The following is a 22,262-nucleotide window of genomic DNA, read 5'->3' as shown; positions in this document are numbered from 1 at the left end:
CTGCTTCACAGCAGTAAAAGTCAATGTTGCCACAATTAGACCACTATTGTCTTGCAGTTAACAGACTGCTGTAATCATGACTCTGTCATATTATTAATCGCTTTCTGTTTGGACCTTGCTAATTATCCCCTTTGGTAACTCAGTTTGGGTATTATGGAGTCATCAGGGACATCAAGCTGAAAGGTAGTTGGACCATCTCTCTTAATTAGTTCCCATCCAAGACGAAACAAAATGGGTGATTTTACTGATGAGCTGCTCCCTGAGTCCACAGATCCCGGGGTGAGGAGTGCTGGACTAACCATGGAATGATTCCCTCTTTCTCAGTTTGCTTTTAGCTTCACAGTTTTATTGCCCTACTGGCTCTTCGTCCTTCCCTGGGCCTTTAGTCTTTGATTTAAAGGCAGTAAAAAACAGTGACCCTCTTGGAAATTTTACAGTTTTGAGCCATTCTGTGTGTTTTTTGGTAAGGTTCAGTAGCAATGGGTTTAGATGTGACAAAATGGGTAAAAACCACCAACCAAGACGCCGAGCCAAGGCAGAAATGAGATCATTTGTGGGTGGCATTGATGGGATTCAGTCTCCCTGATGCTCTTGTTGCTGCTCTCAGCTTCAGGTCTTTTTTGTGTTTTGGTAACAAATGGGTTATATAAAAATATTTAAATAACAGCTCGGTGACTTATCCTAAACGTACCAGCTCATGCAGGGAGATGTCTGTGTTCATACCCATGTCTTTCCTGTTCCTTGTTCTCCTCTCCCTCCTCATTAGTCAGTCAAGAGCTTCGTTACTGCTGCTCCGTGGCCAAAAGCTGAAGATTCCTCTGGGAAGCAGCTCTTGCTCCCAGGGGGGAGCGAGACTGGAAAATAACCATGTTAATTTGTTTTTGCAACCTCCTTCTTTTAAGCTTGATCTTTTCAATTACAAGTTGTAATAAACCCCATTTTCCAGCATGGCAGTGTCTCTCAGGGGAACTGGGAGAGGATGAGGGACCAGCACAGAGTTTGATAGGACCAGGGTGAGGAATGGCTGGAGCTGCTCTGCACTTCTATCACACCACTTACCCAACAGCAAAATGACAAATAACTCACTGATAATCTTTTTAGAGCAGAATACAATAAAAACATAGTTCTTGTCATGTTTTTCCTCAGGTGAGTTGTTTGTCAGAGTGATAATGTGACTCTGTCCCTCGTGAATGGTCAGGGGCTGAACTGCTCCTGCATTAGACAGGCTCCTTCCTCACTGCTGGGTACAGGCACATCCCTCTTTTCCCCCTGCTTAGGACATCTTGGGTCCAAGCCTTCCACAGGGTGGGATAATACTAACCAAAGAACTCATTCTTCCCCTTTTCTGAGGTGTCCTTTTGGCCTGTTCTGTCTCTGGGGGAACTGGCCTCACCTCCCTCTGTGCCAGGAATACCCAAGCAAGCTCTGACCCTGAGGCATTTTCTGCTAGATGAGGAATTATCCTGTTTTTACAGTTCCTTGTAAGTTAAAGGACATTTAAAGCATAACATTTTGAATACTATGTATTTTCTAGAAAGTAAGTGGTATTTTCAAAGTCATAAGAGAAAGCTCATTAAGTCAATGAAGGTCAATTCTGTCCAATTGATATTTAAGTTTAATAAGTTGTGAAAAAGTCCTGGAGAATTCAATGTCATTTTCAAACAACCCAATATTCTAACCAGGCAGATGCTTAAAAACTGCCTGTAAAATCCTGATCCCTTCTCCTCCTGCTTTATGGCAGCTGCCAGAGGAAGGAGTAGGAGGTCATGCATAAAAGTGTCTGTAATGCTGTCAGATACATTATGAATGCCAGCCTGGCAAGGAGTGACAAGAACCAAGATCTTTCTCAAGCTGGCAACAGGTTTTCTGAAGGAAAAACTGATTATTTCTGATGGTTTCTATTAATGAGCCACATGGCCCATATAAATCCTTGGAATGGGTGGAAATAACAAAAATTCTGTGTCATGCAGCAATTCCCAGGAGAGAGAGATTCTGCATCACAATGATTTCCTTTGTGCCAACAAAGAGGTATTTGCAAAAAGTCCAGGTTCTTGAGTTTTTTTCTTATGAAAGTGTTTGAGTTTCCTGGGCACAATTCCAAGATTTAACTCAAAGTGTAGGGAATTGGTACCTCTCTGCTCTCAGCTTTGGTGAGAATACATTTAGCCAAATCTCTGAGGAAGCTCAGCTGCTGACTTGTACAACCCCATTCATTATTAAATAAGATGGAATCTGTTTATTCACCCCAGCAGCGATTTGTGTTTCCACCTTGGAGCTGAAGGAGAGAATAAATGCTGCAGCCTGACCTGTACAGGAGCCTGGGAAAGGGAAAGAGGAGTTGCAAAAAGCTCTGGATGATATTTATTCTTTCCCTCTGGACTTGCTGGCACCTTCCAGCCCTGCCCTTGGGTTGAAAGCACCCGTGGGCAGTCGGGGAGCTTCGCCTCAGGCTCTTGGTGAATTTGCTAAGCTCAGTAATTTTGTGGGAAACCAGTTTCCTCCGGGATATCAGGAACAACAGATGGTTTCCCAGGTGTTCAGCAGAACTGACTTGCTCAGGTGTAGGTGTCACATCTTGTGTCTGGTGCTGCCTTGAGATTTCACTTACAGGGACTGGAGCAGCAATCCCAAACACCCAGGAGCTGCTGTATTCCCAGAGGCACACGAGCAAAGGCTGATGACACAAATGTGTTCCTGAACACTTTGCTGTTATGGTTCATAAACGGTGGGTGGGGTTTTGTTGGTTTTTGTTTCTTTGTGTGTTTCTTTCAATAATTTTAAAATTCGGCTATTTTGTCAATGTAAAAACTTTGTCTTTTCTCATATTTCATAGATTTTTTTTCTTAGCCTTAAGCATCAAGGACAGGTTGGACAAGGCTCTGAGCAACCTGGTCTAGTGGAAGGTGCCCCTGCCCATGGCAGGGGGGTGGAACTACCTTATCTTCAAGGCTCCTTCCAACCCACACCATTCCATGATTAAATGTCTGATTACAGCTGTACAAAACTAAACTATATGACCAAGGGAAGCAGAAGGTCGTTTATGACTCCTGTTTAAGGTAAAGCACATGTCAGGAATCACATTTATAGCACAGAGTTCCCCAGTTCAGAAATGCAGAGGTCACCAACCATGTTCCTCGGGGTCAGACAGGGAAATAAATGTGGTAACAGAAAACATTTATGGCTCAAGAATAGCCATAAATAGGGTGAATAAGAGGTAATGGTTATTATGTATAAAATTTTGGAGTGTTTAGTGGTTTTTTGCCTTTCTGTCCTGACTTGCACTTAGGGAATTAAGAAGTGTTGTTCTACTGGTAACTACAAATAACACAGCAGGCAGTCAGGAAATTGTCCATGAACTCAAAGCAATCCATGTAGTCCTGACACTGCAGACTTACCTGCAGAGCAAACCCTGGCTTCACCATCAGGGACTGGTATTCCTTGTGATCCTCGTGATCCTGAACCCCTGAAGTTTTGGTTTGGGTAGGAATCTGGGAATTAATACACTGTAGGAAAGTGTATTAATTCACTGTAGGAAAGGAATTCAAATAGGCAATGTTTTCTCTTTGTGAAGTGCTGTGAATAATTTCATATCCTAGATGTGTATACACACACACACACACACATATATATATATATTCCCTCTTTTCTGATTCTTCAGCCACATGTATGGAAGCTCTGTCCTCTCCAGAAAAAGACTGAAATGCTGAATTACACAACACATGAGGCAAAAGTGTCTCAGAGAGTCAGAGAACACACAGCTCCTGTGCTGTTCAGAGTAAGGAAGACTGTGCAGTACTCTCTGTACAGCCTCCTTCTTTCGTTTGGTTTCTCTGCATCAGCAGCTCGTGATCATTTTTTTTTTTTTTGGTGTTGGTATTTACTTTTTATTCCCCCTGGACACATCTGGACAAGATGTGGGTGTTGACAGTACAATAATCTACTTCCAGGATGGTGGTAGATGGATTTTTTTCATTACAGTGCCTGAACAGCCGTGGCGTGAAGCAGAAAGGCACCTTCTGCCAGCACAGCACTGGAGCTTGTTTCTACCATGCAATTGTACAATTCTTCCTGATTTCAGACTCAGCAGTTTGCTGATGACACAAAACAAACCAAGGGTGATATTTTATAGGCAGTTTGAGCATCGTGGTATGAAACTTCACAGCTCTGGCCAGATGGAGACACTCATTTCTACCCAGACATGTCCCAGGTCTGTCCGGGGATGCTCATTTGGGTTTGACTCTCACTTGAAGAACCTGCTGAGAGCTCTACATTAGTTGTGAGATAAGTCAGCTTGGACCATTTCTTCCATTTACTTATGATTTTCTCACCATCTTTCTTCTCTCCTCTCCCGTCCCTCCCCTCCCTGTCGCTGTTGTTCTCTCCCTGTAGAGCTCTCCGTCAGCCTCCTTGCAGTGATAGTTATTGTGTGTGGACTGGCCCTGGTGGCAGTGTTTCTGTTTCTCTTTTGGAAGCTGTGCTGGGTTCCCTGGAGGAACAAGGCCCTTTCCTCTAACCTGGCCGTGCTGAGGGGCGAGGCAGGCTGCCACAAGGACAGCATGGCAGACAAGCTCAAGGACACGGGGGCCATCAGCTTCCTGGAGGCGGCGGTGAAGATCAGCCACACGTCCCCAGACATCCCTGCAGAGGTCCAGATGTCCATGAAGGACCACATCATGCGGCGCACACGGATCCAGAGGCAAACCACAGAGCCGGCGTCTTCCACCAGGTGAGTTGGGATGCTGGGGAGGGATGTGATGCCCAGGGTGCTGGTTCGAAGGTAAACCAGCAGGGGAAATGAACTCAACTCAAAAGAATAACAATTTAATAAAATAATACAATTATACAGACAAACAGTTGGTTTTAACCCACAAAACCCAAATGCATAACCCAGCACCCTGGGGCATGAACAGAGGGGTGTGAGTTGGGCCCCCTGAGTCCAAAAGAAAAGGGGAGGGGAAAACCTGTTGGTGAGAGTGCTGGTGCAGTCTGGTTGAGAGTGGTGGTTGCAGTCTGGTTGAGAGTGGTGGTTGCAGTCTGGTTGAGAGTGGTGATTGCAGTCTGGTTGAGAGTGGTGGTCTGCACTCTTCCTCTGGATCCCACGAGTGGTTAAAAAAGTCCCAAGACTCCAAGATTATATATTCTCCAGTTCAGGCAGGAATGCTCCACAAAGGGTGTGAGGACAAGAGCATCCTCCTGTCTCACAGGCCTCTTAACACCCAGTTTATAGCCTGAGGAGTCAGGCTCTATGGGCAGAGGGTGTAAATGGTTCATTGAGAACAGTTTCTGGGCAATGGCATGGAAGGCTCTAGAATACACAGTTTTGGGTTACACCCATACAGTGATAAACTGGTCCCAGCTGTTCTAACTAAGACACCCAGCCTGGAGAAGAGGAGCCTGAGGTCAGACCTCCTCATGATCTGCAGCTTCCTCTCGAGGGGCAGGCACTGATCTCTGCTCTCTGTGAGCAGTGACAGGACCCAGGGAATGGCTGGAGCTGTGCCAGGGGAGGCTTAGGTTGGATATCAGAGAAAGGCTGTTCCCCCAGAGGGTGGTGGGGCACAGAACAGGCTCCCCAGGGCAGTGGGCACAGCCCCAAGGCTACCAGAGCTCCAGGAGTAGTTAGACAACACTCTCAGGTGGGATTGTTGGGCTGTTCTGTGCAGAGCCAGGAGTTGGACTGGATGATCCTTGTGGCTCCCTTCCAGCTCAGCGTATTCTATGATTCTATGATTCTACCCAGCAGGGTCAAGGTGCTCAGCAGGGATGGGGTGCTCAGTAAGGACACTGCTCTGTGAGCAGCTGGACAGGCAGGAGGATTGCTGAATGAAGCCGAAGGTTCAGATACCATCAGGGAGGCTAAAGAAAGCACCAACATGCTGGATTACCATCCAAAGATTGGCCATTAACCAATTAATGTGTTAAGACTGGCTTACCATGGGCCTTTTTAAAAAATCAGGGATTCAAGCCCTATTACTGTGACTTGACCTCATTGTGTCAAGTCACCATCATGCTTTGGCCACTTTAATTTTGTTCTAACATGAGAGGCAGGCTGAAGTATCAATGATGTACTCTGTCAGACAGAATTAGACCTTTTGGCTCGCTCTCGCTGCCGTGGCTCCGAGCGGGGACAATTAGATCAGCAGAATTGATGTATTGCTCAGTGCACAAGCTCAGAACCAGCTGCAGTTGGTGCTTTTGCCCATCTCCATCTCAGCCAGGGACAGAGACATCAACATACCCTCAGAACGTGGGGTAAGGCTGGATGAACGTTGGGACACCTTCTCGGCAAGAATACTGAGCAGAGATTTAGATTAGATGTGGGGAAGGGGTTCTTTATTCGGAGGGTGGGGAGGCCCTGGCACAGGTTGCCCAGAGAAGCTGTGGCTGCCCCATCCCTGGAAGTGTCCAAGGCCAGGTTGGACATGGCTTGGAGCAACCTGGGCTGGTGGAAGGTGTCCCTGCCCATGGCAGGGGGTGGAAAAAGATGAGCTTTAAAGTCTCTTCCAACACAAACCATCCTGTGGTTCTATGAAGTACAGTAGCTCTCCTTGACACAGAAGGCGGTGAAATGGGGACAGGAAGGGGTGATGGCAGGGTCCTGGCTGAGCCCCAGCACTTCTGTTTGCTTCGCTGGCCGTGCCCGTGATGTGCGAGGGAGAGCAACTGTGAAAACAGACATTGCTCAGAAAATTGGCTGCATTTCTGCAGAATTAGTGAGGCACCGACTGCAGCCTCCTGTTTGACGTAGCTGGAGTTAAATCAGCACTGTGCCACCTGCAATTCTGCCACACACTCTTTCATTTATCCACACGGCTCCTTGCACTGCTGATTCCCTCTCTGCATGCACACGATCATTCTTTTTATTACACCTTTCCAAGAGAGGAGAAAAAAAAAAACAACCTCAGCCTGCCTGAATTAGGACAAACAAAGTGGGACTTGGCTGTACGTGGGCAGGTTTCAAACCCACTTTCTCCTTGGCAGGTTCCTCTGATCCACAGCCCAGCCTAATGCCTCCAAGGAATGTGCCAAGGAGAGTAATTTCTCTGAGCACCACGTACCACCAAAAGCTAATGCTCTGACTGTACCAGTTCTTGGTTTGGTTAAGTAACTCCATAAACTGCCCTTGTAAACACCAGATAATCTGGAATAATGCCGTGAGTCCACAGAAAGCTTTTATGCTTTGCTTGGATAAAGCTTTGCTTACACACAGCTTGGCTTGTGCTGGAGGGGAGCTCAAGGCAAGAGATGATTCCTGACAAGGCTGTGCCTTCCTCCCTGTCAACAATTATCTATCAGTTTCTGATGAGTCTGTTGGAAAAGTCTGGAAGCAGTAATACCCTGCAAAGCCAATTGGATGGGGCTTGGAGCACCCTGGTGTGGTGGAAGGTGTTGCTGCCCATGGCAGAGGGTGGAATGAGATGAGCTTTAAGGTCCCTTCCAACCCAAACCATTCTGGGATTCTACAGATAAAACCTCACCTTCTGAGGTGGTCATGGTTCTCTCACAAAGAAAAAAAAAGTGAGGGTTTTTTTTTTTGCCTGAGAGAATTTAGTGCCAGTATCTTGGACTGAGGGTGGGAATAGTCTGGATTGTTTTTGACCTGGTTAAGGAGTTGTCGGGGCTCATCTGTTCAACTTCGGGCTGTGACTTGTGTAACAGGTGAAAAAATGCAGCTTGTTGCAAATACTCTGGAATTTCAGAGATTTGCTGAATGGGTTCCTTCAAGATTTTTGGAGGTGTTCCCCTCAGTGTTCAACTTCCATAACACACACACAATTTCTGTGCAGAACTCCTCCTTGTGCTCTCCTGCTTTCCGAGTTTAGTATTCCAGGGGAGAATAAAGAAGAGGAATGTCCTTGGAAAACCACACAGCTGTCGTGTCTTCCTCCTGCAGGCACATCTCCTTCAAGAGGCACCTCCCCCGGCAGATGCACGTGTCCAGCATGGACTGTGGCATGGACCCCCCGGCCGTGGCCGAGCAGCCGACCAGCATCGGCCGCATCAAGCCCGAGCTCTACACCCAGAAAACTCTCGACACCGAGGACCCCAAAAAGGAGGCGGAAAAAACCTGTGGGAAAATCAACTTCACCCTCAAGTACGACTACGAGAACGAGACGCTGACCGTCCGGATTCTCAGGGCTTTTGACTTGCCAGCCAAAGACTTCTGCGGCAGCTCGGACCCCTACGTGAAGATCTACCTCCTGCCCGACCGCAAGCGCAAGTTCCAGACGCGGGTCCACAGGAAGACTCTGAATCCCACCTTCGACGAGTCCTTCCACTTCCCTGTGCCCCACGAGGAGCTGGCGGGCAGGAAGCTCCACCTGAGCGTCTTTGACTTTGACAGGTTCTCCAGGCACGACATGATAGGGGAAGTGATCCTGGAGAACCTGTTCGAGGACTCGGACCTCTCCCGGGAGACTTCCATCTGGAGGGACATCCAGTACGCCACGACGGTGAGTGTGTGCCGGGGAGGGGCAGCCCTGCCCTGGCAGCATGTGTGGGGTGGTGCTCTTGGGGCGGTGTGGGGTGTCTGACAGGTTCCAGGTGTGTGCTTGGGCAGGGTTGGTTGGGATTCACTTTTGCCTGTGCTGCCCAAAGGGGTGAGTCCTGCACAGCTCCCCAGGGATGGGTTTGTTGCCTCCCTGCAGTTGGTCCCGTCAGCCCTGGGGACCTGCAGCCGTGGCACGGGTGTTTGCCATGTGCACATGGTCACAGTAAGAAAGAGCTCTGGAGGGCCAGAGGAAGGTACTGGGCTTTGCTGCACTGAGAGATGTCAGATGTGCTGCTGGCAACTCCTCCAGAGGTGGGTTTGGGTCTTTTAGCAGTTCTGTTGAATTCCCTCTGAAAGAGAATCATGGAATCATAGAATCATAGAATCATAGAATCAGCTGGGTTGAAAGGGACCTCTGAGATAATCAAGTCCAACTGTTGGTCCACTACCCCCATGGTTACCAGACCATGGCACTGATGCCACATCCAGTCTCATCTTAAAAACCCCCAGGGATGGAGAATCCACCACTTCCCTCGGCAGCCCATTCCAATGCTTGACTACCCTCTCTGTAAAGAATTTCTTCCTAATATCCAACCTAAACCTCCTCTGGCAGAAACCAAGCCTCAGGGAAGTCCCAGTTCTTTCCGCGTCACACGGAGCTGGCAAGGGAAGGCACTCCTCACATTGATCACTGAGTGCAGAGCAATGGCATTAACCTTCCAGAATAGCTGCCTGTTCCTCCACTGCCCTCCCAGGAGGACCTGGCTGGTTCTGGGGGCAAACAAATGATTGAGCTGCTTTGCAGCTGGACACCAAGTCCATCGTTGTCCTTGTCACTTCACACTGTTATTTCTGAAGGGGAGATATGAGACACCCTCACCCCTGTGGCCCAAAGTGTGGGCCCTGTCACGTCTGTCCTGGTGACTGGCAGAACCCCACCACTTGCAAAAATCTGTCCTGCAGCTCCCTTTGTAGCTCATCTCACACCTTTGCTCTCCCACCTCCTGTACTGGGGAGGGAACTGTCAAACACAAACACTCAGTTGTGGTCAGCAGCACCAGAAGGTGTTTGCTTTGTAACTCTGCAGGTTTTTCCTCAGTTGTACCCCTTGGTCACTGCTCTCAGTGCTTGTTCTTCCACTGTAGGGTGTTCAGAACTTTCTGTTAGAGCTGTGAGGTCTCACACACGTGCCCAGCACTGTGTCCTGTGCTGCTGTGCCCAACAAGGACATGATCCCAGGCACCACAGGGAGCACAGTATGCATGCAGGATATCCAGGATATCCAGGATATCAGCCTTGGAAGGTGGCTCTTAGGCTAGAACTGTCCTGGCAGGGCACAGAGAGCTGTTCCCCTGCCAGTCTAAGGACATGGAGGTGGATGTGATACCTGCCAGGTGCTCTGGGGCAGTGCTGGGAGCTGCTGCTGTGATGCCTTTTGAGCATCTTGCCTGGAAGTGCTGTGGGAGGGAGGCACAGGATCAACCACGAGGAAAGTCAGTGGTGTTAGTTAGCAGGGAGCTCACAGCTCTTGGCTTTCAATCCTCAAATAGCCATGGCTGCTATGGCTGATGGATGGTAATGAAAGGAAAAATGCTGGCAAAGAGTCAAGGAGGCACCAGGCACATCCTTCACCTGGCAAAGAGCTGCTGGGAGGGGAACAGGGTGCATCAGATGTGCTGGTGCCTCTTGGAGGAATCTACCCAAGAAATAGTGGGTGTTTTCCCAGCTAACTAAACTAATTTAATGGGGAAAAACCCGACAGAAACAGGTGAAGATACACCAACAGACGGGTTGCTGAGGGGAAAAACCTCCAAAAAAGGTGTGAGAGGAGCAGAGCCAACATCATGCCCAGGGCATGTTTGTGTAACAGCCTTGCAGAACTCCCACAGACACGTCCAGTGCCACATTTGGCTCCATCCCCTCGTTCTCTCTGTGCTGTTCTTAAGGAATGAGCTGATCCTGGTACATCTCAGCCAGTTGTAGCACACCCAAGGACATTTCTGTTTAATCAAAACTGAGAAGGGTAAGTACAGTTTTCATAAAACCCAGAGAGAGCTCTGGGTGACTAATAATACATTAGATCAATCGTGTGGGTAAGAGGATGGGAACACAGGCAAAGACCTAGGCTAGTCAAATAGCCAGCACTCAGCTGCTTAATTAATGACTGTACAGCTTGTGAATCAGTGAAACACTTTTGGTTTCAAGTCTGAAAAGGTTATTGATTCAGAGCTTCCATTATTTCCTAAAAGGTACTGATATGAATTTTGGAAATGTCCCAGTGTCTATAATCTGCAAGAAAATAATGTACCCACAGGACATGCTTTGGTATTTATGGTTGCAAAGAAAAATCTCTTGCCCTGATACAAGGAAGTCAAGGAACAATTTATGTTCATTTTATAGCCTGAACAGGTTCTCCCAGTGCCAGAAGAGGAATAAAAGATGAAGTGGTGTCCAGAGTGTGCTCTCACCATCTCACACAGTCAGTGATGTCTCTTCTGACGTGTGTGTCCAAAGTTTCCTGCCCCTTGTCCCTCTCAAACCAAGAACAAGGAGTGCATGAAAGAATAGACCCAGTCAAGAATAATGATTTTATATAATATTCATTAGTATTCTGCACATCTAAGTGGAATAAAGATTTAATCTTTGCCTTACCTGAGAACGAGCAGGAAATAATTTGGCAAAAATCTCATCCATCAACAAGATCTATTCCCTTAACACTCAGCAAAGCTTTAAGTGCATTTACTTGTCTTTCTAGTTCCATCACTCTCCTACTAACAGCTACAATTTCTTTTCAGCAGATCATTATATCACATTGAAAGGAATCAAACACAGCTTCTGAAAATAAACGGGTTGTTTGCTCTACAGATGTGGGATCTGTATGTGGGAAATAAGATATTTTTCTTTTTAATCCATTTTTAGAAGGTGTTTGGAAATCTTTCTGCTGATTTCAGATAAGATGCTTTCTAGTTTAAGTGAGACATTTGGTTTGTTGATGTTTTTCCCCTGAATTCCCGTGGGCAAGGCAGTGATGGAAAGGGCTTTTAGGAGGTGTAGTCGATAAAGCTGCATGTACAAGGGGTGCTAAGAGCAATGTATAAAAGTTATTTGATGGGGCACTAAAAGAGTAAATTGTGTTGGCCTCTGTGCAATCCAGAACTACCAAACACTTCTGAGTGCCATCTGCTGGTTAATTCACCATTTATACACACACATACACAGCCCCACACTCTGTCAGCTCCCTGAAGGCATCTCAGAGGGGTTGGGGGTCTAATTGACAGTAAACCAAAAGCTCAATTGCCATCAAACTGGGCCCTTCATGGTTCTCTTCTGATTTAAAGCTACGACCCCCCAGTCAGTAACTACCCAGAAACTCAAACTCAGCTCCAGAGAAAACCACTGTGTTACTCTAAAAAATGTTCCTTTTCCGCCAAAATGCTGAGCACTATCAAAGTCCATAAACCTCTATTACTGAATTCTCCCCTGCCCACGGCAGGGGACTACAACTGGATTATATTTAAGGTCCCTTTCAGCCCAAACCAGTCTGTGTTTCCATGAGCAGATGGCACCAGCTGTGCTAGGAAGTTTCTCGTGGAGTTTGTTCCAGTGCACGACCAAAGAACAAGGCAGCCCTGCCTGTCAGGGTCTCACCTTTCTGTCATCTCACTGTGTTTGTATCACATTCCTCCACTTGAGGAAATAGGTGTTAGTGTCTCACACTTGGCAGCAGGAGATATACACTGTGCACTCAAATAAAACTTGATACTAATATAATTTCCTTGCTGGCACTGATCTGGTGTGAGATATCCCATCACTTCTGTGTGAGCAGTGGAGCAGAAGAGCAGGGCTGTGATGTTGTCACAGGAAGCACCTACTCCTCTGAGGCAGAGGAACATTGTCCTTAACTATGATGTGAAGCTGTAACGTATTTTTCCTGTTCCCTATAATAATTTTTAGCCAAATAATGTCGAAGTGCACTGGAAGTCCCACCACACAGTGAAATGTCCTTCACTTCAAATGGCAGAGCAGAGAAAACAGAGGCAGCCTGGCTGGTTCCTGCACGTTTCCAATCTCATGTGTTCTCTGTTTTATTAAAGGAAAGCGTGGACCTGGGCGAGATCATGTTTTCCCTTTGTTATTTGCCAACTGCAGGTCGCCTCACTTTAACAGTCATTAAATGCAGGAATCTCAAAGCTATGGACATCACTGGTTACTCAGGTGGGTGCTTGGTGGCTGAGGAGGATCCCATTGCCTCCACATTTCCCCCTCCCTCACGATATCCTCAATGGATGGTGGGCTTATGTCTCTGTGTCATCATGGAAACACCTGACAAAGCTTTGTCTGTGTCTTGTGTATGAACAACATTTTAAAAGTAGAATTATATTTTAAGCTTGTTCTCAAGAGCCTGAACTGTATACAGGAATATACAGGAATATACAGAAATATTCATAGAGACTGCCAGTGGTTTCCCATCCCCAGTGAAGGGTTTGCAGGGTGAGAGCTCTGATCCATCTCTCAGGTTGGACACAGACCTGCTGCAGACACCGACCCCAGCAGTTTTGTGAGAATAAGGTGCTTTCCACCAGACAATCCCCTATGGCCAGAATCAACCATTTCACCCCAAAATTAGGAAAGGATCATGGGCCACCTGGCTACATCCCAGGGGAATGTACATTCCTCTGTGCAGTGGCCAGTACTCAAACAGAAGGATCACAGTCACCTGAGGACTGTTTGCATTCACAGTTCCAAAGAGCTGATCTGTAAATTCAGCATGCACAAATTCTGGTTTTCATCATAAAAAGCAGTTTCTTTCCCAGAGATCAACATTTGAATTTCATCATACAAAAGGTAATAACAACACAGACCTTTGCAGAAAATGTTTCTGCTCAGCAGGAGCTTGGTGCCTTATGAAATATCTGAGAATTGAGATTTCAGGTGAAACCAGTTCCTGTAATAATAATGCAGTGCTGGTTCTCTGGTGCCTGAACCTCATGTCACCACTCACAGCAGGATGAGAAAAGGATTCAACTGGTGTGCAGACATCTCTTTTTCTAAAAGTCTGTTTGAGGAGGGCCTCTGGCTCATGGGGACTCACAGCCCATCCTCTGACAATGCTGTTTCTATATCACAGAGGCAACAAAATACACCTCTGTAAACTAAACACAATGGTTTTTATTATCTCTTCCTCTCCAGATCCATATGTCAAAGTGTCTTTGCTCTGTGACGGGCGAAGACTGAAAAAGAAGAAAACCACCATAAAGAAAAACACACTTAATCCCACCTACAATGAAGCAATAATCTTTGACATTCCCCCAGAGAACATGGATCAAGTCAGCCTGCTCATCTCTGTCATGGATTACGATCGGTAGGTGGGAGGCCCTGGGGAGAGCAGCCCGTTGGGTGCAGATTTTCCTGCTCAAAAGCCATTTTCCAGAGTGTTTTCCATAGCCTTGATTGCAGAGCTCTGTGGCATCAACCTGTCCCTGGTGATTTTATTGCTGCAGTCTCATTGATGTTCACGGTTGTGGAAAACTGGAACAGTGGGTTTGGTAAAGCTGGTCCTTGCTTTGTGGCGTTTTCTTGAGCGAGTCATGGAATCACAGGATGTGCTGAGTTGGAAGGGACACACAAGGATCATCCAGTCCAACCCTCAGCCCTGCACAGGCCCATCCCCAAGGGTCACATCATGTACCTGAGAGCACTATCCAAACACTTCTTGAGCTCTGGCAGCCTTGGTGCTGTGCTCACTGCCCTGGGGAGCCTGGTCAGTGCCTGTCTCAGAACCTTTTCCTGAGATCCAACCTCACCCTTCCCTGGCACAGCTCCAGTCATTCCTTCACTGGTCCTGTCACTGCTCACCACAGAGAAGAGATCAGTGCCTGTCCCTCTTCTTCCCCTCACGAGTCCTGTGTTCCCCTTTGTTATTTACTTGTCCTGCAACCTATCACCCCACTTTAGAAAGCAAACAGTGTCTGAGCAGCAAGTGGTGTACGAATTACCCATTACTGAACTTGCACTTATTCTTGCTGTCCACTACTGCACAAACATCCTTCCAGGTCCTGTGTCTGGACTGATCTGCAGTTCAGACAATCCAAAAGCTGCTCTAACTGTTCTGGCAGTGCCTGGCTGTGCTGGCAGTGCCAGGTGTGCCCAGACTGTCCCCGTGCAGCCCCCACAGCCCCGCTCACCAGCGCCGGGGGCCAAACCTCGGCTGGGAAACTTGGGCAGAGCCAGAGAGGTGATGAGAGGGGGTTTGTGCTGCTTCTCTGTCGTCCTGCAGGGTGGGGCACAACGAGATCATCGGGGTTTGCCGCGTGGGGGTCAACGCTGAAGGGCTGGGCAGGGACCACTGGAACGAGATGCTGGCGTACCCCCGCAAGCCCATCGCGCACTGGCACCCCTTGGTGGAGGTGAAGAAGTCCTTCAAAGAGGTGTGTGGGGTTTTTCTTCCCTTCTGATGCATGTTCTGGGCGTGAGTGAGCCGGTTCCAGGCTTTCAGAGAGCTTCTCCCCTCGCCTGGGATTTTCTGACAGGAGATGAGGGAATTTTCTCACCAGAAATGAACTCCAGAAAACAAGTATTTCTGTATTGCCTCGAAATAGATCCTCCAGCTTGCAAGCAAGGATGAGAGAAACTGTATTTACAGATGTGACTGTTAACATCTTGGGGTTTTTTTTATTATTCTTATTTTTTTTTCTTTTTAAATTAGAGATTGAGAGCAGTAAGGGAAGAGAATGCTGCTCTGATTGCAGAACAAATTGTCCAGGGATATTGCCTATTTCAAGTTTCAATTTTTCATCCTAAAAGATTTTTCTGTTGACTCATCTCCGAGCCTTTGAGGGAGAATAAATAGAACAAATGTAATTGCTCTAAGCATCTCCAGAGAAAGAGACTCACTTGATGCAGCCCCAGATGATAAAATAGGGCTGAAATGCCTGGGTACCATTTTGACCATCTCTAGCATTTTCTCCCTCCTTGCACTCCAATTTCTCACGCTCCTATAGAGCTCTTTGGCTCTGGCTGATTTAGGTCATAATTTCTGGAGGAGAGAGAAGAGGAAAAGGGCAGGCACGCTCTTGACACTTCAGGTATGAGAAGAAAGCCAGCATTTGTGGCCAGTGATACGATAATAAAGGCAATAAAACCTCCCACTGCATCTGGGGCTAAGGAAGTATTTTCTCTCAAAGCCAGAGAATAGGCACTTAACAAAAAGCATCTTATTTTCCCCTTGAGGTTCAGATACTGAGCTGCACTGGAAGGCAGATACTGGGCTGGGTGAGTCTGATTTAGTGAATCAAACCCTTTGTTTCTCTGAAATCTGCTCTTTCCTCTAAAAAGAAGGGATGGGGAGGCCCTGGCACAGGGTGCCCAGAGAAGCTGTGGCTGCCCCAGCCCTGGAAGTGTCCAAGGCCAGGTTGGACAGGGCTTGGAGCAACCTGGGCTGGTGGAAGGAGTCCCAGCCCATGGCAGGGGGTGGAATGGGATGAGTTTTAATGTCCCTTCCAGCCCAAATCATTCTGTGACTAAGAAGGCAGTTTGTGCTCAGTGCTCTCTATCCCAGCCCAGGTGGGCATCACCCAGTGGGAAAACCTGGCAATTCATATTTTAGTTGAAGACACAGTGGGGATGGATGTCAGATGGATCTATCAGACAATGGACACCTGAAAATTCACACTCATGGGGACTTTCTGTGAGCTCACATTGCACCACTGCAAATCAGGAATAACCACACAGGCCAGAACTGGTGCAAATGGAAGCAGAATTAAAACAATGTGCCACTTGTGTTTAGTGGTAATGTTGCCTTTTACTGGTGAGCAGCAAAAGGCTTTCACTGAGCTTGCCATGCTGAAAACCTGGCAGTGGGAACATGAACCATGTCTGGGCAGGATCCATGTGCCACCTCCCACAGCCACAGGGAGCTGGAGACCACGGGGTTTCAGCATAAGTGAAATGTGGTCCATCATTTGATCAGTTGGCTCGAGGCCTGTGGTGTCTGTAAGGTGACACCAGCTGCTGTGTCTGACCCGGGGGCAGGAGTTTCTTCTCTGGGCTATAGCTTTTATGGCTTTACTACACTATTTTTCAGATGCAGTTGGGGTTTTGAAAGAAAACTCTTCTAAAGTTCTTCATGATCACTAGGAAAAATAAAAAAAGACATTACTATTATGATGAAATGCAGAGAAAGCAAGGGGCAGACATGTAAGATGACTCACCTTCTAAAAAATACTTTGAAAACCACGGCTGAGCCCCCAAGACTTTAGAAAAAAACCCTGAGTGAATCATTTCACCCCCCAGTGCACAGGTCAGGAGCTCTGCTTAAAAGGAAAGAAAAAACCCTCTGATCATCTGTTCTGGTATTTCTGCCACAAATTGGGGCACAGAGCCAGCAAGCAAATGGTCCCTGTGTTTATTTGCCCTTTTAGGTTTTAGCACTGCTGTCTGCAAATCCCCAGTGCAGCCTGAAAAAAAAAGACCAAACAGAAAAGGCACAGGCTCCCCGAGAGAAATTAATGGGAAATGGTATTTGCTGGTTACAAGTTATTGCATCATCTTTTCCATCATCTTTTCTGTATGAGTTTGGGCATTTTTTGAAAAGAAATTCGGGATTTTTGGTCCTGTAGCCTCGGCTCTGGGTCTGGTGCAGGCTGCTCCATCCATCCAGGCTCTGTGGGCTCCCCTGCCCCTCTGCCCTGAGTGGCCCTCCATCCCTTGTGGGGGTGAACTCAGGCTGTGCTGAGCCATCATCTTCATCTTTGTCTTCACGACTTTCATCTTCATTTGCATCTTCATCTTCCAGACTGTTTGTTCTGGGCACCAGTAAATGGAGCATTGGCTTTCTAGTTGATCCTCTTGGTGGTCTGTGACCACCAGCAGTGGCCTCTGCTGCACATCAGTGCCTCTCCTGATTGAGTGCTTGACCTCACACTGAAGGCGACAAAGCCGGGATTGAAGTGTCTTTTTGATGCCTAAATTGAGAAGTGGATGAGTGGAGCTGTTTGCTCCCTGGTTGGGTGTCCCAGCCCCCTCCCCACAGCCCAGAGCTGGAGAAAAGGGTGGGAATCTGGAATTCCTTTGCTAACCAACACGTGCACTGCCCTGCCTGGTGCACCTTGGAAAAGCTCCGGCCAAAAGAAGGAGCTGCCACTGTATTTTGAGCACAGCTCAAAACACCCCCCAGCCCTGGCCCCCTCACCCTGCCAGACAGCTGCAGGACAGATGGATGGATGGACAGTGGTGTTGGATGGATGGAGAGAGGTGCTGGACACCCCAGGCTGGGCCACTGGCCTCCTCCTGCATTGTGGGCATGGTTCTTGGACTGTCCACCACGAGGACCTGGCCAGCATCAACCTGTCCCACCACAGTGTTGGGCTAACATGGCCCAGAAACCTCATTTCTGTGCTGAAAATGGGATTTGGACCCTTCCTCTGTGAGTTGGTGTCACTGACTCTTCCCTTCTCCTCCATTTCTGGAGCCTTTAGGGAAATGCTTCTGATGCACATCATGTCTTTGGTTGCTCCATATTTATCAACAGTGAATAACAAACCATAATCACTGCACTTCTCTAATGACCATCATCATTAACAAGAGAACATGGAGAACATGTGCAAATGAATCATTAATTACAAGCTTCTAAGTACTACCCTCCTCACACAGATGTTCAGAAGGCGAGTTTCTGAGCAGAAGAGGAGAATCCCACTTGCTGCTGCATTGTGGAGTTATTCTGACAATAAATTCTCCCCCTCAGCACGGCTTGTTCCCATCATTCAGCCCCGAGGTCCTGGTGGCACCTGCTTGGCCTCCCCGGGTGCTTCAACCATCCCACTCATTGCTGTTCCCTCTTCATTTCCCAAAACTCCCATCAGCCAGGTCAAGTGACGTGTCCAGAAAGGGAAACACAAAATTACAGCTTGTTCTCCCAGACTTTGGAGGGAACTTCTGAAAACAGGAGTTTTTCCTCTGTTGTCTGTGAGAGACAAACTCTGATATCGAGGAGGAGCATCATCAGCGCGATGCAAAACGGGCCTTTGATGTTGCCAAGTGCCTCTGACATCCAGCAGGGGAGCATTTATTTGTTTAAAACATTTCTCCAGATAAAAACTGATAACTCTGCTGAGAGCCAAGTCATGAAGAATAACCGTTTATCTTTAAAGATAAGCTCTTCCAGGCTTTTGGGCCTGTTTGGCTTTGATGGGAGTGCTCCTGGTTTCTGGCTGTTCATTGCACAGTGCAAGGTTCACCTTTTCTAATTGAAGGAAGGAAAAATATCTCCAGGCTCCTCTCCTGTCGTTTGAACCTACTCTTGGAAGAATTTTCATCACATTTTTGGAGTAGCAACGTTGTCACTGCCACTGCAGACAGAACAAGGCAGGGGGTACAGAGAAGGCTCTGCCAAAAGCCTGTTGCTGCTGGAATTTCTGCAGTCTGCCCCTTTGGTGGCAATTCCAATCAGGAGGTTGTATCCATCATCAATTCCTCAGGGATTTTAGCAAATACATTTGACATGAGAAAAGTAGGAGAAAGTGTTTTCTTACCTTAAAGCTTCCCGTGTGGAAGCACAAGCTTCCCAGCTTCTTCATTCATTAATTTAATGCAATTAACTTAATGAAATTAGTTTAATGCACACCTATGCAGTGAGTTACTTTGACACTCTTTGGGGAAGGAAACTGGCCAAGTTCTTGACCACTCCAGACCCATGGAGCATCTGCAGGTGGCTGTTTGCCTTGCTCAGCCTCCCTGCAAGCACCACACAACCGTCCTCTCATCTCCAATTACGCTTCTTTGAGATGCCTTTGCCAAGGCCTGCTTTCCCAAGTGAGTTTTCACCCAGAGAAATGAAATTCATACATGCTTGAGCATTAATATCAGCCAGCAAAGAGCTTCTGCTTATGCAGGAGAGGAGGGAGTTGATCCGGGGCGGGGGGGAGAAGGAAGAGGTGGAAATTCTATGCCTCCCGTTGTCTCTGGGAGATGTCTATCATTTGTCATTTGAATTTAATAAAACAAGATGGTGAGATGGGCAAGTACTCAAAAGCTTGAGGAGAAATGGGTTTGAATTGTAATAATAGCCCCCAAGGCAGATGACTAATAATTTATGATCCCATAAGCACGGCAAAAAAAAAAATGTTTGCTCCATCCACTGACTCTCTGATCTGATTTTCCCTTTGAGAAATGTCTCTGTTGCTGTGGACAGAGCTGCTGTGGAGTAAAATTACCAGACTGGAAAGACTCAAGTACTTCTGAGATTAGACAGTATTTCTAACCCAAAAAGACAACGGCAATAAAGCAAGAAAGAGCCGAAAGCTGAACTGAGACCGCTTTGTCTTCACAGCACACACAGAAACTGTTTATTTTCCTTCTTTTTTTTCGTGAGGAGTCCTCACAATTGGGAATTGATTTACAAAGCAATAAAGCAAATTGTTCAGTAATTCCTCCTGAGTGGTTAAACACGGGCGTCCAGTAAGTTGGAAGATGTAGAGAAGATGAGAATGAGGTGGGACAGGAGACGGGCAGAGCGGTGCAGGGATGGGGTGGGAATGCTGAGGAACAGGATACAGGCAGTGTGGAATGCCAAGGAACAGGATACAGGCAGTGTGGAATGCCAAGGAACAGGATACAGGCGGTGTGGCACAGGGGAGAATCCCAAATAATTTCTGTTTGCTTAGGCTTGTTTTCTCTTTCCTCTCCCAGTGGCACGGCCGGGCAGCGAGCTTCGACAGCCAGGGCTCCTGTCCCTCTCCCAAACCACCCCCCACACCGTGAGATGGAGCACAGAGAGTAAAATGGGACTAATCCAAGCTGGTTTTGCCCTTGGCCCACAGTCTCAGTGATTGCTGAGTGGCGGTGGCAGCAGCGGGACTTTCTGGTCTAGTTGTTCCTGCGTGAGTAAAGGTAGAAACCCGTTTTGTGGTCAAATATGTTTTTGTCTAATATGTCTCCCAAGGTGATGTTATTTTTGTGGCTTTTTACTGTATGGATCTGTTTCCAGAGGAAGGAGGTGGACTGAGACATGAGCTGGAAGTTTGGTGTGTAAAATAATGTGTAAAATAGTTTTTAGTGTCTACGGAGGCTGGACAAGTGAGGAGGTGTGTCTGCAGGGAGCAGAGGGGGCCAGGAGAGGGGACATTGCTGGGAGAGCCGTGGCAGAAGATGGGAGAGACTCTTCCAACCTGCCAGCAGCTCCGTCCTCGTGGTCAGCCCCAACCCAGCAGAGTGTTCCCGGGTTTCCTGTTCATGTAGAGGTGTCCATGAGCTCTTAGAAGTGTGTGCAGTGTGTATCCCACATTCCTTTTGTCATATATAAAAAAATGCTGTTGATTCCTCGAGGGGAGGAGGGGAAGCTGGTTTTTTTTTTCCCCCCTGTATTTGAAGTCTCCCCAGAGTTACTTGCATGAACAGTTTCTTCAGAGCCCTTTGTAGCTGCTGCTCATCCCCCCTGTCCATCACCACGTTACCCGGAGTGGAGGGAATGGTGCTGCCAAAAGTGGGATTCAGAATTAAAAGGGGGAAGATGTTACAGAAATAGGTGATATCCTTGCATGACCACTGGATCTCTATTTCATTTATCACCCAAATAATAAAGGGTGAATCAAAGGGGAAAGGGAAACACGACCAATATTAAAAAAAAAAAAAGCTTCCAAACTTTTTTCTTGGACTTCCTGTCAGCACTTCCCCAAGGAATAAAGTTTCTAGGGCCCAAATCCTGGAGGAAGGTCAAGTTTTGGGAAAAAAAAAAATGAAGCTTTGCTGGTTCCTTGGTTGCAGAGGCCAAAAATGAAGTTATAACATCCCAAGTACTGGTTTTTCAGCTAAATCAGCTGATCTTTATCAGCCAGCTGTGGATTTTGGACACTTTCTCATCGTGGATTTTTCTCTGAGTTAAGAAGTGCTTCAGTGCTGTTTATTCCCCCCTAATGAAATTAAGTAAAAGCAAATATTTTTGGTTTTCGAGGTAAAATTTGCGAGCGAGGCAGCCGGTTCTCCTCCCATCAGGGTTATCAGAACTGCTTTCATCAGCCACAATCCTCAGGTCAACTTCAGCTTCCATTTTCCTAAATGTCACTACATCATCCTTCACTGCACATCACGGCTGGCAGAGAGGGGTGTTTGCATTGCTTGGGGGCGAGATGAATCCTTGGTGCAGTGAAGGGTAAATACATCATTTCTCATCACACCTTGTGTCTTAATTCTCTTTACGTGCCACAATGCTATAGGAGCAGAAACCCAATAAAATTATTTTGTTTGTAAGTGCTGCCTCGCCTGGTGAAATATTTCCTCTTGTGAAAGCAGTAATTGTGTGATCTGTGGTGTTGGATGGTTGCAGTAATCACAGTGGATGCCATAAAATGTGCTAATGACAGAGCCTGGGATGGCGTGAGGGAGGGCAAGGGCAGACGGCGGCATTTGGAGCAGACATAAGCTCTGCAGCTCCTGGTTGGGCTGGCACAGTCACACCACCCCTTGGGGAACAGTCAGCACCAGTTGCAGGAGGAAAAAAAAATGTATTTCAAGCACTTACAGTTCATTGAAACAAAAAAAAAAGTGGTAAAACTGCTTTAGCTTCCCAGCACAACGGGCTCTGTGGGCTTCCACCGAGGAACAGAGGGGAGGACACCCTTTTTGAGACCACCCATCCTTGCTGGGAATGTCCCAGGTCTCGGTACAGGAAAAAGGCTCTAACCACTGAAAATAATTGTCTGGGTGAGTCAAACACTGGTCGTGAACCCCCTGAACCTTGGCCTGAGCTGAGCCTCAGGTGAGCAGTGCTGTGAACTGG

General features: G+C 47.3%; 1 protein-coding gene across 1 annotated transcript in view; it reads left to right on the top strand.

Annotated features, from left to right (window-relative positions):
• SYT6 (synaptotagmin 6) overlaps positions 1-21,834 on the top strand; it is a 36,330-nt gene extending 14,496 nt beyond the window's left edge. The window contains exons 2-7 of the mRNA XM_051808595.1: positions 4,390-4,726; positions 7,895-8,453; positions 12,586-12,706; positions 13,682-13,853; positions 14,769-14,919; positions 20,177-21,834. Coding sequence (XP_051664555.1) covers positions 4,390-4,726; positions 7,895-8,453; positions 12,586-12,706; positions 13,682-13,853; positions 14,769-14,919; positions 20,177-20,248 — 1,412 coding nt within the window. The 3' untranslated portion in view covers positions 20,249-21,834. The remainder of the gene's footprint in view (positions 1-4,389; positions 4,727-7,894; positions 8,454-12,585; positions 12,707-13,681; positions 13,854-14,768; positions 14,920-20,176) is intronic.
• The last annotated feature ends 428 nt before the right edge of the window (positions 21,835-22,262 follow it).

Source organism: Manacus candei, unplaced genomic scaffold, assembly GCF_025592945.1.
Source record: "Manacus candei isolate 608988 ecotype Guabito, Panama unplaced genomic scaffold, ASM2559294v1 h1tg000073l, whole genome shotgun sequence".
Classification (NCBI taxonomy): Eukaryota; Metazoa; Chordata; class Aves; order Passeriformes; family Pipridae; genus Manacus; species Manacus candei.
The sequence above is the reverse complement of the archived record's forward strand: the minus strand, read 5'-3'. Positions and strand labels throughout refer to the sequence as shown.